At 33.8% G+C, this 13390-nt stretch overlaps 1 protein-coding gene across 2 annotated transcripts in view; it reads left to right on the forward strand.

The window, feature by feature from the left end:
• Positions 1-13390, forward strand: part of SLK (STE20 like kinase) — a 53748-nt gene that overhangs the window by 33869 nt on the left and 6489 nt on the right. Inside the window, exons 10-15 of one of the 2 annotated variants that reach the window (XM_082631683.1) lie at positions 7-137; positions 364-487; positions 1956-2135; positions 4602-4694; positions 12090-12219; positions 12843-12967. In XM_082631683.1, the coding sequence (XP_082487809.1) occupies positions 7-137; positions 364-487; positions 1956-2135; positions 4602-4694; positions 12090-12219; positions 12843-12967 (783 nt within the window). The remainder of the gene's footprint in view (positions 1-6; positions 138-363; positions 488-1955; positions 2136-4601; positions 4695-12089; positions 12220-12842; positions 12968-13390) is intronic. The other variant, XM_082631684.1, reaches the window with a different exon arrangement.

Genomic DNA, 13390 nt, shown 5'->3' on the forward strand with positions numbered 1-13390 from the left:
ACTCAGGAAACAAGAAGACAAAAGAAAACATTGAAGAAAACACGCAAATTTGTTGTTGATGGTGTCGAAGTGAGTGTAACAACATCAAAGATAGTTACAGATAGTGATTCCAAAACTGAAGAATTGAGGTTTCTTAGGTGAGTAGAGAAACAACATGATTTAAACTGGTTTTGTGACTTCTCAAGTCTCTGCAGAGTCTGAAGAAAAGAGAAACAAGAGTAAAGTCTTGGCTAATTTTGGATTCGTGTATTACTTTTCCATTTGAAAATAAATGTTACTTTTAAAGTTTTTTTCTTTTAAAGCATTACTTCAAAGGTGTAACTTTTGCTGTCTTTCTCTATCCTTGCCATTAAATTTTATCAGACGTCAGGAACTTCGGGAATTAAGATTTCTTCAAAAAGAAGAGCAAAGAGCCCAACAGCAGCTCAATGGCAAACTGCAACAACAGCGAGAGCAGATTTTCCGGCGTTTTGAGCAGGAGATGATGGTAAAGTCTTGGAATTTTGTACCCTTTTGTTAATAAAGAAATTTAAGGCTTAGAAAAAAACCCACCACTGGCAGGTTTTAGAACTTGGTCTCTAATTACTAGATTTCTCTGGCTTTGTGATGTATTTCTCGCCTTTATTTCTTTGGTGTTTTAGATGCTTTCTTTTTTCTTCTCTCCTCTTCTCTTCTCTTCTCCTTTTGCCTGACTTACAGTGTGGTGGGTGTTTTCATTTTTCTCTGATTAAATCTGTCATGAAAACCTGGAATCATGAAGCTAGTCGATGGTTTGCAAAGTTCTTCGGTGTGCCTGTTGCTGTATAACTTTTTATTGTTACAGTTTGACCTCTCAGAATTAGAATCCAAGATTTAAACCAGTCTAGAGCAGTTGTCTTCAAACTTGGCTGAGTATTAGAACTTCCTGGGGAATTTTTCAAAATACACTTACTTTTCTAGCTACTACAGTTAAGCTTCCACATCCCTTTTCACAGCTGCTAGAGAAGTTAGTGCTGACTTGTAAAGGGTAATTGTCACCGAGTCTTTAAATTTTTACTTTGTGTCCAAAGTTGGAAAAGGTATTATTAATGTGATATAAAATTTCAGTAACTTATGTTGAACATGTAGCTTAATGTAGGTTAGAAAAAAGATCATTTGAAATGTTATAGGATTCATGGTTGATTATAGTACTTACATTTTTATAATTTTAAGTGGTAAGGATTGTTTTGTGTGAAGATTGGCATTGCTGATTACATATGTTGGATCATAACTGAGAATTCCTAAGAAAATAATGAACTTTTGTTCTCTTTGAGTATTTTTACAGTACTTATATTCTGTTTTTTTCAGAACTTTATAAAAACTGTTTCTCCCCCCCATATTTTCCAAAATATTTTGCTTTTTAATTTTTTTTAAAAGAAAACACCCTTTACAAATACTTAACTCTACCTGTGTCTAAAATTGCAATGTTACTCAAGTATTATATAAGCAGGAATCTTTTGTTGAGAGAGTAGATTTATAATTCTAAAAGGTTTGTTTCAATGAAATAGAATATTTAAGAATCTTAATGAGGAAGGGTAAATTTGAAAATGACAAGTAATGGTACGTTTTTAAAATAGACTTCAAATGAGACCTTTGATTTATCAAAAATTTTATAGGATAAATATTGAAATTTTTCTTACTTTAGTATTGCATAGCAACTGGATATTCTTCTAGATTGTCTAAAAATTTTGAACATTCTACACTTGTACAATAGAAAAAAGTTTTCCATATTAGAAAAAAACGAAATGCACATCTTTTTGAAAAAATTTTAAAACATATTTTAGTGCATTTGAACTTGTTCAGTATTGCAAAGGGTACGTATTACGTCACTCAATTTAAATGCCAGTTATGTGCTCTTAGTAAACATCTTCAGTATAATGAATTAATATGAGCGTTAATGTTAAAGTTAAATGACCTTGAGCTACATCATTTTACAGAGCAAGAAACGACAATATGACCAAGAGATTGAGAATCTAGAAAAACAGCAGAAACAGACTATTGAACGTCTAGAACAGGAACACACAAATCGCTTACGAGATGAGGCCAAACGCATTAAAGGTGAACAAGAGAAAGAGTTGTCCAAATTTCAGAATATGTTAAAGAACCGAAAGAAGGAGGTAAGCGTAACTACTGTTTTTAATGTACACTTAAGACTGTCTAAGGAATTAAGATAATACTTGGTAGTTAAATGGCACTCATTCATTTTTTTTTTTTGGTCTTCCCAGCATTTATGTAGGGTAGTAGTAAGGTCAGATGTTACCTCATTTTACTGCCAAGAAAACTGGAGCAGAAGAGGTTTTAATGGCCTGTTCAAGTTCACAAACTATTATTAAATGTCCAACTAACCCTTGAACCAAGTCTTCAAATTGAGTGTAATCCATTTTCCTTTCAACCTATCACTCCTCCTTTATTAATGCAACATTTAAGGCCTGACATAGTAATGTTTTTTGTTTTTGTTTTTTTTTTAGTAATGTTTTTTTTTCAAGAAAACATACTATGTTCTGTTTGCAGGTGGCAATAATAGTTCATCTTAATATTTATTTGTAATATTTAATTCATGCTTAAAAATTTTTTTTTCTCTTGATTAGCTTGATTACCTTTCTTGGACTTTGTGTCAAAACAAAAGCTGAGTAAGCTGAAATTTGGAATAATATCTTTAAGTTTATCAAATTGTGAGATACTTTGAAGAATCACAGGTGGAAAGTATCTGTAAAGTCATTTGATTATAATGAATTTTTTTTTTTCCTGTAACTGTTCCATATTGTCATAGAATCTATTTGTGGTATTATTTACTATGAAAGATTGTCATTGTTTCAGAAGGAGGATTTACGTATTGTATTAGTGTGTCTTTTTCTTCCCCAATTAAGGTAACACTAAGAGAGCTTTTACATATTAGCAGTTTTGAGAGATAATTTTATAATTTATTCTGTTCCTTTAGTGTAAGAGGAGAATTCATCTTTTCATGATATGAAAGACCCCAGGACAATATTATGATCAGTTTTATTAGTTTTGGAACACACTAATATCAACCAAACTAGTGAATACATTTTCACTTTTGTTACATGTCCCAAGTACTCAGATTCATTGATTTTAACAATGAAATTATGCAGATAATGGAACATCATTTTGCTGAACTTGAGGATCTGCTTTAAACAGGATAGAATCAAATGTTAATAAATACAGTGCCTTCTATGATTTCTTTAGGTAAAGATGAATGAAATGGTATATAGCCTTTTGATGTGGCTACCATTTCTAAAAATTACTGTTTATTATGTTTTATGTAGAATTGCTCTATATACCATGATGTATGACTTTACTGTATTAACTAAATGTTAATTTTCTTGAAAGCATGAGTAGTTTTTATTAAGAGGTTATTTTTTAATATCAGGTTAAATTTTAAAAATTTTGTAGGTAAGTATATGATTTAATTATAGATATATAGAAGTTTCTAGTTATTGTTACTGTTTTGGACTAGGAGAAGTTTAGCCAGAGAACATGTTTGAGATAGTGATATGCATATTTTAAATAATTCTATTCTGTATTTTTTTTCCTTATCGCTAAACTTCTTGCATTTGGGGAGTCTCTTCTTTTTCATGGTGATTTGGTTTCATGAGAGATTACTGATGGGAAATTTTAAATACACTATGTTAAATCAAAATCAGTCTCTTTCACAGACCATCAATGGCGTGTGGTGATTTGGAATCTGGTTGCTTTTGGTGCTTCTACTTATAAACACGTGATCGTTTTTCGTAGTTGGATTACAGATCTCTTGTTAGGTGGAATACATATCTAGGGTTTTGAAATGATTGAAAGAAGGAGCTCTAAAATACACTTCATTTTATAATTACTTTATTTGGTATAATAAATCATAGCATATAAACTTATTTTATGAGGGGTTATATTACTGATTTTAAAGCTGACAATTGATTTTGGCTTAAATTATCAGCAAAGGAGAATGTTTTTCTAATCTAATCCCAAAATCATCAGATGTGTTCATTTTTATCACACCATATATAAAATACTTTATTATGAAAAAAGAAAACTTAGTGTCCATTTGTCTCTCCTTTGTGTATTCTAATGCTTACTTTCCCTTTTGTTTTTCTTTTGATGTCATTAAGTGGATTTCATTTAGAATTATTTCATTGGTTTTATCCAGCCAATTATGAAATTTTGCAGATTTATAAATGAGTGGCATTTGTTTTCTTTATATCCAATATTTCAAACAGTGTCAGTAGATATGTTTATAACTTTATGATCTTTCAAGGTCAGTTGAGTTTATCACCTTTAGTTCAGCGTTAGCGTTGCAAGTAATGCTTTACTGATTGTCTTTGGATCTAACGAGAGAATGATATGTAGGGATAACTAAGCAACTAATTTTCCTTGTATGGTGTAATGTCCCTTTCTGCACTGAGATTAAGCATGTTCTATCCTTTCATTCTTTTTCACCAAACTAACACCTATGCTAATGCATGTTGAAAGGAGCTTTTTAACAGCTTTATTTGACTTGTAGCTTGTCTGCTCTCATAAATGCTTGCTGTGGAGAAAGTGTTTTTCCCCACCTCCTGCATGCTTATACACTGTAGGTTATAAATGAAGTGGAGAAAGCACCCAAAGAGCTGAGAAAAGAGCTCATGAAACGCAGGAAAGAGGAGCTTGCACAAAGCCAGCATGCTCAGGTAACAGCAGCAGCTTAATGCTACTAAAAACAGAAAGCGGCAGTATTCTCACAGCTCAGTAAACCATGGTTGAAAGGGTAAATTCTGTACTTATTATATGATGTTGACGTCTCCTTATACAAAGGTCCCCAGGGCATTCTTTATGTAGTACTAAATTCACACTAATGGTGACATTTTAGTTGCTAACATGAAATTAAGTGAAATGTTTGGAAAGCTGACTCCAGATGAAATAAACGTGTATGTTAATGTATAATCCACTGCATTCTTATTTTAATCATGATAGAAGCTTGTATTTAAGTGGTAATGTCAATGGTTGATAGAAGATTTTTAGGGCAGAAAAATATAGAGGGTGAGTATATAAGCTTTATGCATACAAAAGGAATGCATATTTAAAAGGCCATTGATTCGGGAGCTCCCTTATGGCCTGGTGGTTAGGATTCCGGGCTTTCACTGCTGTGGCTTGGGTTCCTTCCCTGGGTGGGGGAACTGAGATCCTGCAAGCCTGGTATATGGTAATGTTAAATGGTAGATCAAACACTTATTACTGTTAAACTCAACAGTATAAGCAACTTAAAACCGGATTTTAAATATTAAGTATGTTGTTTTTCTTTTTGATTCAGAATCCAGCAGTTACAGAAATAGACAGTTTTTACCTATATAAACCTGATTCTAGGTTATGATAAGGCCAATTGATGGGTGAATTCTCTACAAAATAGATAAACTGGTATTTTCAACAGTTTTTTCTAGAAGTATCTCACATGAGTATGAGGTCTTTTATACTTGGGATCACCTTTCTTTTAATTAAGCTTGCACTCAGCTGGGAGGCAAAGAGAGAAATGAGCTCAGTTTGTAGTTACAGATGTTAATGAAAGGAAGAAGAGACATGGATTATTTATTTGTTGCTTTAAATTTATCTTTTTAATGTGGGTTTTATGTAATTTAGAAAGTGGTTCCCAGACTTTTGAATTTTATAGATTCATGAAAAGAAACATAAAAGTAACACAAACCTTTGGGAGGCATGACAAATGGGTTGCCATTAAAAGTTTTTTTGTTTTTGTCAAGGAAGGGTATTTGAAACTGCCATTTATTTGTCACCATCATTTCAAAAGAGAGATGATTTTTTAACACCATGAAAAATAAGGAAACTATCTCAGAATTTAAAATTTTAATAAAACTAGCCTATTTGAATACATTTAGTTGTTTTTTTCTTCCTGTGAGCCAATGAAACATTTTGTCTTGGCCTGGTAGGGAAATTACTACAAGCACACCTCGTTTTATTGCTCTTCACTTTATTGCACTTTTGCAGTATTGTGGTTTTTACACATTGAAGGTCCATGCAGCCCTGCATTGCGCAAGTCTGTCAGCACCATTTTTCCAGCAGCTTTGCTCACTTCATGCCTCTGTGTCACATTTTGGTAATACTCACAATATTTCAAACTTTTCCCTTTTTACATTTGGTATGATGATCTGTGATCTTTGACGTTACTACTACGACTTGCTGAAGGCTCAGGTGATGGTTAGCATTTTTTAGCAATAAACTACTTTTTAATTAAGGTATGTATGTTGTTTTTTTAGACGTAATGCTATTGCACACTTTAATAGACTATAGTGTAACCATAGCTTATACATTTGGTAAACCGAAACATTCATGTGACTTGCTTTATTGCGGTGGTCCAGAGCCGAACCTACAGCACCTCCAAGGTATGCCCGTAGTTAAGGCGATAATAGCAAACACAGCATTTACTGCGTGGCACGTGCTGTTCTAAATGCTTTACCTATATGAACTCGCTTAACCTCACAGCACAGGACGTAGTTACTCATATTACCCCCATTCTACAGGTGAGGGAGCTAAAGCACAGGAGGTTGAATGACTCTGCCACGTTCACGCATGTGGTTAGTGATAGCGCCCGAATTCTCACCTAGGCAGGTTTGGCTCCATGTTTCATACACTGAACCACCGCATCATACTGCCTCTTGTATTTAAGCTACCCCTCCTGTGCCTAATCTAAATTATTGGCTTGGCCCAGTGGTTGTTGGCCATGTCTTATTAATAGGTGAAGAGGAAGTCCTTGCTGGCCACACATCAAGTTTTGGGTAATTTGGATTTCAAACCAGAAGATAACAATTTGGTTTTGCCTTGTCAAGGAATGTAAAGTTTTTAATTCCAAAAGGTAATATGTCAGACTCTAGAGTTGAAATTGAGAATTTAGTGTTGAATGGTAAGTGATCCAATGCTTTAATAAAACTTTGTTGGTGATTTTTCATATAATTTGAGGGGCTAGCCTGTATTTTCCAACTAAAGCTGAAAGCAGTAGTAAATTTCTCTCTGTAAATTTAATGAAGAATTTAGTAATCAAACAAATTTCAAAAGTATTTCTATTTAGCTACCACTTTTGATGAAGGTGTTAACACATGATAACTTGAGTCTAATATTTTAAACTTTTTAAAGAGTTTATGAATAATAGCCATATGGTCGTGGAACTAGAATGTATTTGATCATCTAGTCCAGTGGTTTTCAAACTGTACTCTGAGGAGCTCTTGAGTTTGGAAGAAGCATCTCGAGAATCCTTCAAAAAGTGAGGACAGTAGGGCTCTGGGCCCCTGCTTCCAGAGCAGGACCACTTTTCATCTGTTTTATAAACTGAGACTGTTTTGGTGAGTTTTTTAAAAAGAGAGTTCAACTGGTTTAAAAACAATGGCAGCAAATTAGAGTTTGGAAACCACGGATCTAGTTCAAATCCTTCATTTTACAGATGAGAAAGAGACCCCTTTGTTAAGTGACTTGTTCCAGGCCTCAGGAGACTCTGCGTTTGTATAATTATTCTTTCCATTTACAAAAAGTCATTCAGCTCTGTTCTTACCTGGGAAGTGCGTTGTATTCTGATCCACAGGGCGTTGCTCAGGTCATGATTCAGTCTTTTCAGTTGTCATCTTGTGCAGTCTTCAACGCCCAAATGCAGGACGTAAGTCCCGCGTGCCTTGTAGGAGGGTGCCTTCTTCTGTTTTACCTGCTTTTTCTTTGGCTCACATGTGCCTTTTCACTGTTAGCTTCATTTGTTGTAAATCTAGAAGATTGATAGATGATAATGTCAGTGATGACAGTCGTAATAACCTGACATGAACTTTATAGTACAGTATTCTTTGAAGAGTTCACATTTGATTCTCGTTGCCAACCCCAAATATAGGGATGGAGTGTATCTGTTTTACAGATGAGGAAATCGAGGCACAGAAGACTAAGTGATTTGCCTAAAGTCACAAAAGAGATTAGTGGTAGAGCTGGAACTAGAACACTTCTACTACAGTGTTCTTTTTTCTGTCTACACCACCACAAATTTTAATCTGAGATTTTCATCTTTTTCAAGAAATATCTTCTCAATAGTATTTTATGAACTTTGCACATGTGAGAAATTGAATGCTGTGGTTAGATTTTTATCTTCGTGTGAAGTGACATTTTGATTGCATATATGTTTATGTAGATGTTTTAATTATGGATATGGTCAGAAAAGCCATGTTAAAAGTGGTGATTTTAGTTCCATTTAGTTTTCACTGTTCAAATTGTCCATAATGAATGGTGGGTTGCTATTCTCCATGTTGCAGTTTTAAATTAAGTCTGGAATTCCAGGCTGTATTCTTTCTCACAGTTTCTATAGGGAAATGACTAGCTTATTTAACACTGTAATATTTGTGATGTTTGATATACACAACTGGAGTAGATAGAATACAGCTTGATTTCAACCACTCCTTCCCCCGCCCCGAAATTATTTATTTATTTATTTATTTATTTATATTATTGTCAGCCATTGGACTCTATAGTTTTCTAAAAGAGTAGTCAAAATGTTAATTATTTTTTGACGAGAGGGAGAACTTATGAATTACGAACACTTTTCTGATCATTACCATTTTTAGCTTTTAAGTTAAAATGACCAGATGCTGTACAAATAGCGCCACGTATCATAACCCTTTCTTATAGTTTTCTAGAACCCAAAGCTGTATTTTTAACGTTCACAGTTATCTGACTAATAGGATAAAATTCCTTATCAGAATTAAAACTTGTACATTTAAAGAACACTCATTTTACAATTTCTGTGTCCATTTTGAAATTGTTACTCTTAGTGATCAAATTGATGTTATTTTTTTAAATGAGTGTAATTTGTGCAGTGTTTTTGGAATGTAAGATCACTTTTCTTTTAGATCCTAAGAGTAATTTCTAATTACAGATTCCACTGTGAATGTATTATACTTGGCTTTTGAAGTTAGGAAATTTAATGAAAGCTCAGTGATATTAAATTTTCATTTCTTTTGTGGTAATAAAATATATTAATTAGTGTGTAAGGGACCTTTTTGGTAGTTTTTGGCTTTAATATAAAAAAAATCAAATGTGCAGTATTCTTGACTATGTAATCATCCACACTCTGCTTGATTATTCAAGTCCATAGCTCTGTAAGGCAGCTGGTGTCTTTGCAAACTCTGATGGTTAGGAAACACTTCCATACGTTGCCAGCCTTGACCTGTTGATCTTTATTTATCTTCTGGAGCAGCACAGTGCTAGTTCTGCCCGCTTCTACATAACAGTCTTAGCTCCTTTTTCCTCTCATGTCCTGGCCGCTTCAGGGCATGCTTTTGTAGTTCCTTGTCATTCATTTTGAGTCTTGATTTCTGGACCCTTATTCCTTGCTTTGAGTTCTCTGTGGTTTACTTTTAAACTTTTCAAAGTATGTTACTAAGGGAAGGGACCCACTACTCTTTATATGGGCTGACAGATAAAACCAATTTGGGACCAATAGAGTGGAAATTCCTTGAAGGCAGTACTGTCTTTTATTAATTTTAGTAACCCTGTAAGTAGTACAGTCCCCAGCATTTACTAAGTGCCTAATAAAGGTTTTCTTTGACCTGAACTCTTATCTTGCTTAATTTAGACATAAATATAATAATATGACCAAAAACTGCATTGACAAGAAATCACGTTCACTTTTTTAGTGGCACTGGCTTATACAGTTGACCCTTGAACACCTCAGGTATTGGGGTGCTGACCTTCCGCACAATTGAAAATTCACATATAACTTTACAGTTGGCCCTCCACATCTGTGCTTCCACATCTGGACATTCATCCAACCATAGAATGTGTAGTACTGCAGTACATACTTAGTGAAAAACTCCACGTTTAAGTGGACCCACACAGTTCAAACTTGTGTTGTTCAAGGGTCCACTGTATTTACCTTTTTTAGTTTCATATAAATATTTATTTGCCCCATCTTTTACACTTGATTTTTTTGATAAATATAAATGTAATATTTTTATTTATGATAATTTGGACCCATTATTTCTGTCCACACAGATATTTTTAAAAAGTTCTTTATGCAAACTAGTGGTAAAAATGTTGAACAAGGGCTTCCCTGGTGGCGCAGTGGTTGAGAGTCCGCCTGCCGATGCAGGGGACACGGGTTCGTGCCCCGATCCCGGAAGATCCCACATGCCGCGGAGCGGCTGGGCCCGCGAGCCATGGCCACGGAGCCTGTGTGTCCGGAGCCTGTGCTCCGCAACGGGAGAGGCCACAGCAGTGAGAGGCCCGCGTACAGCAAAAAAAAAAAAAAAAAAAAAAAAAAATGTTGAACAAAAGAAAACTTTTGATAAATCTGCAGGTTATATTGTTTATTAAACAAGTTTGCATATAGAAATTTTACAATGAAATTAGAGAATCAATTTAATTTTTATTACAAATGATATTTACTGTAGGAAAAGAGAAGCTTGACAACTTACTTTGTTATAACTGCTTATAAGATAGGATGGAGATTTTTGCATCTCTTTAAATAAAACTCAAAAGCCTTATTCTAGATAGTTGAATTTAAATATTCATTGAGGTTTTTTTTTTCTTTGCTGTGATAAAGTGATGTAGGTGACTGTAGTCAAGTTGGCAATTGTAATTTTTTTTTGTATAAATTTGCTCAGCATTTATTATATCTACGGAACTGACAATGTGTGTGATATATTTTTTTAACGACACATAAGTACATTTCCTGTCCCCAGTACATAAGACCACAGCTCAATAAATACAAAAGTACATGTTATTCCACTTGCACCTGGCAATTGTATTTTATGGAGACAGTTTATTAGTCTTTCTGCTACTGTATATTTGTATTTATGCTAAAATACAAATCATGATGTAGATAAGACAGCAGCATTTGTGACAACAAACTAACAGGATGTCATGGATGGTAAGACCTGATTCTCACCTCCAGAGAAACAGTAGTAAGACAAGCATCCTGAGGAACACTGCTGACTCACTCTTTGTGCACTGAAGACCAGGCTGGTAGTGATCCAGATCCTGCCAGACTCTGTCCAAGGCCTAAAAAATAGTTCCAAAATGGGTCTTGAGGTTTTACATCTCTTAGATGTGCAAGAGGAGGAATTATAGGTGAAGTGCTGCTGTTCAACCCTAAATTTCTAAATCTGTGCTCAAATTGATCAGAATACCCTTGAGCTAATCACAAACTGCTATAATAGCCAAGAGAGGGATGGAGAGCCAAACGTTTACTGGCAAAATTTGCATTTCTTCAATTTGAGTATGGTTCCTTTCCTTCTGCAAATGTATAATCTAGCATAATGACCATAAGTCACTTTAACGTTTCCTTTCCTTACACAGTAATTGAAGGACTTTTTTTGAAAGTATAAGTTTGGCATTTGGGCAAAAATAGTATATACTCAGTAAATACTGTTGAATGAGTGAGTGAATCCCTTACATGTTGGCAGAATTCTCTGATTATAAGGAATTTTGTTTGTAGAGTCATAAAATGTAACTCATTTTCCTATTTCTAGTTCACATTTCTCTAGCAATGCATTATTTCTCATTAAATCCTTAAAGTATTGTTCTTTTTAGGCACAGGCTAAAGATACAGAAACTGTCTTTCTCTGTTAGTGTAGCCATGGTATGGCTTCCTAACTCTTTATTAATAGAAAAATAGAGAGTTTAAAATCCTGATATCGATATCTGTTTTTCTTGTTTGCTCTTTATTGCCTCTCTTCCTGAAAGACATTTCTTGTTTATTCTTGTTTTGTCCACACTCTAGTGAAATGAATAGTCAGTTTTAGAAACTGTAAATTTATTTTTTCCCCAAAGATGTAGGGCATTTTAATTATGAGTGGTGTTTTTGTATGTGTTATTCTTAATAGTGAGTTTAGAATATTATGTATTCTAGTACTTTCTTTCTGGGCTTGAATTGGGTGACAAATACACTTATGTTATGTCTATACTATATAATTTTGGTGATTTTTAAATCTAGTTGACTTTAGAAACTTGGTTCAGAAATGTTGTTAATCACTAATATATACAGAGGTATAGATAAATGGATGTTTTGCTCAGTAGATACTTATTAACTGATGGTTAACTATGTCTAATAGGAACAAGAGTTTGTTCAGAAGCAACAACAAGAATTAGATGGCTCTCTGAAAAAGATCATCCAACAGCAGAAGGCAGAGTTAGCCAATATTGAAAGAGAGTGCCTGAATAACAAACAACAGCTCATGAGAGGTATATGAAATTATGCAGCATATGTGTATATATATCTCAAAACATTGCAGAGATATACCCTGGAAATTATTTGAATGTTTTCTGTTGCTAGAGTGGTAGAGGGAAAGATGAAGCAACTTAAAGTAAATAAGAGGAAAATACTTTATAAAATTAAGAAATACTGCAAGATACAGAATTCCTTTAAGGCAATAGAAGTGAACATAAACATATAATCCTTAAAACATCTTTTTTGTCCAGATGATGGTAGAAATACATCTGAATAATTTTATATACTCATTATGCCTTACAATGTTGGTATACTTAAACTGGCTACATGATAGAATGGAATTTTAAGCACTTATTTCCCCTAACAAATACCTTATATTTTTTTTCTTTCTCACTAAGATGATTAAATGGAATTTTGGTGTTGTGGGTAGGGCATTCTCTGTTTACAGGACATCAGAGCAGAACGGAAAGTGGTAATGGATATTATCTTTATGTTGGTAATATTCCATTTATAGCTCAGAATGTCTGTGTGTATTAATTAGTGTATTAGAACACTTGTATGTAAATATTAAAATGAAGACCAAAGTACATTAGTAAAAAGAGCAAAGTTACATTTTGAAATTGCTTTCTTCTTCTAGCTAGAGAAGCTGCGATTTGGGAGCTTGAAGAACGACACTTACAAGAAAAACACCAGCTGCTCAAACAGCAACTTAAAGATCAGTATTTTATGCAAAGACATCAGCTACTTAAGCGCCATGAGAAGGTTAATGAAAGGAAAATTTGTTCACTTTTTTGTTCATTTTAAAGTTTGCAGAGCTATTTATTTTTGAAACTTATATTTTTTTACAGGATAAAGTTTAGATTTCCTTTCTTTTATCCTAAAATTTCTTTGAAATTTGGAGTAGTTAATTGTATGTTGGTCATGATTGCAAACTCTTTTCTACAAATTCCAAGGAAGGTAACTGATTACAATGCTTAAAGACCTCTTACACATTATAATCTTCATCTTGTCTCTCGGAGTTAGCTACTTTGGCTCTATTTATGGTTCAGGTATCTTAAAAATGTGGACTCCCTATACTTAGTATACGAGAGTCAATATAAATCTCTTATTACTAATAGCTTATTTTTCTTATAACTTATTTTTTGCCTAATATTTTGCTGGTTGGTATGCAACAAGGGAGAGTAA

This window comes from Mesoplodon mirus (genome assembly GCF_964341445.2).
Source record: "Mesoplodon mirus genome assembly, chromosome: 2".
Classification (NCBI taxonomy): Eukaryota; Metazoa; Chordata; class Mammalia; order Artiodactyla; family Ziphiidae; genus Mesoplodon; species Mesoplodon mirus.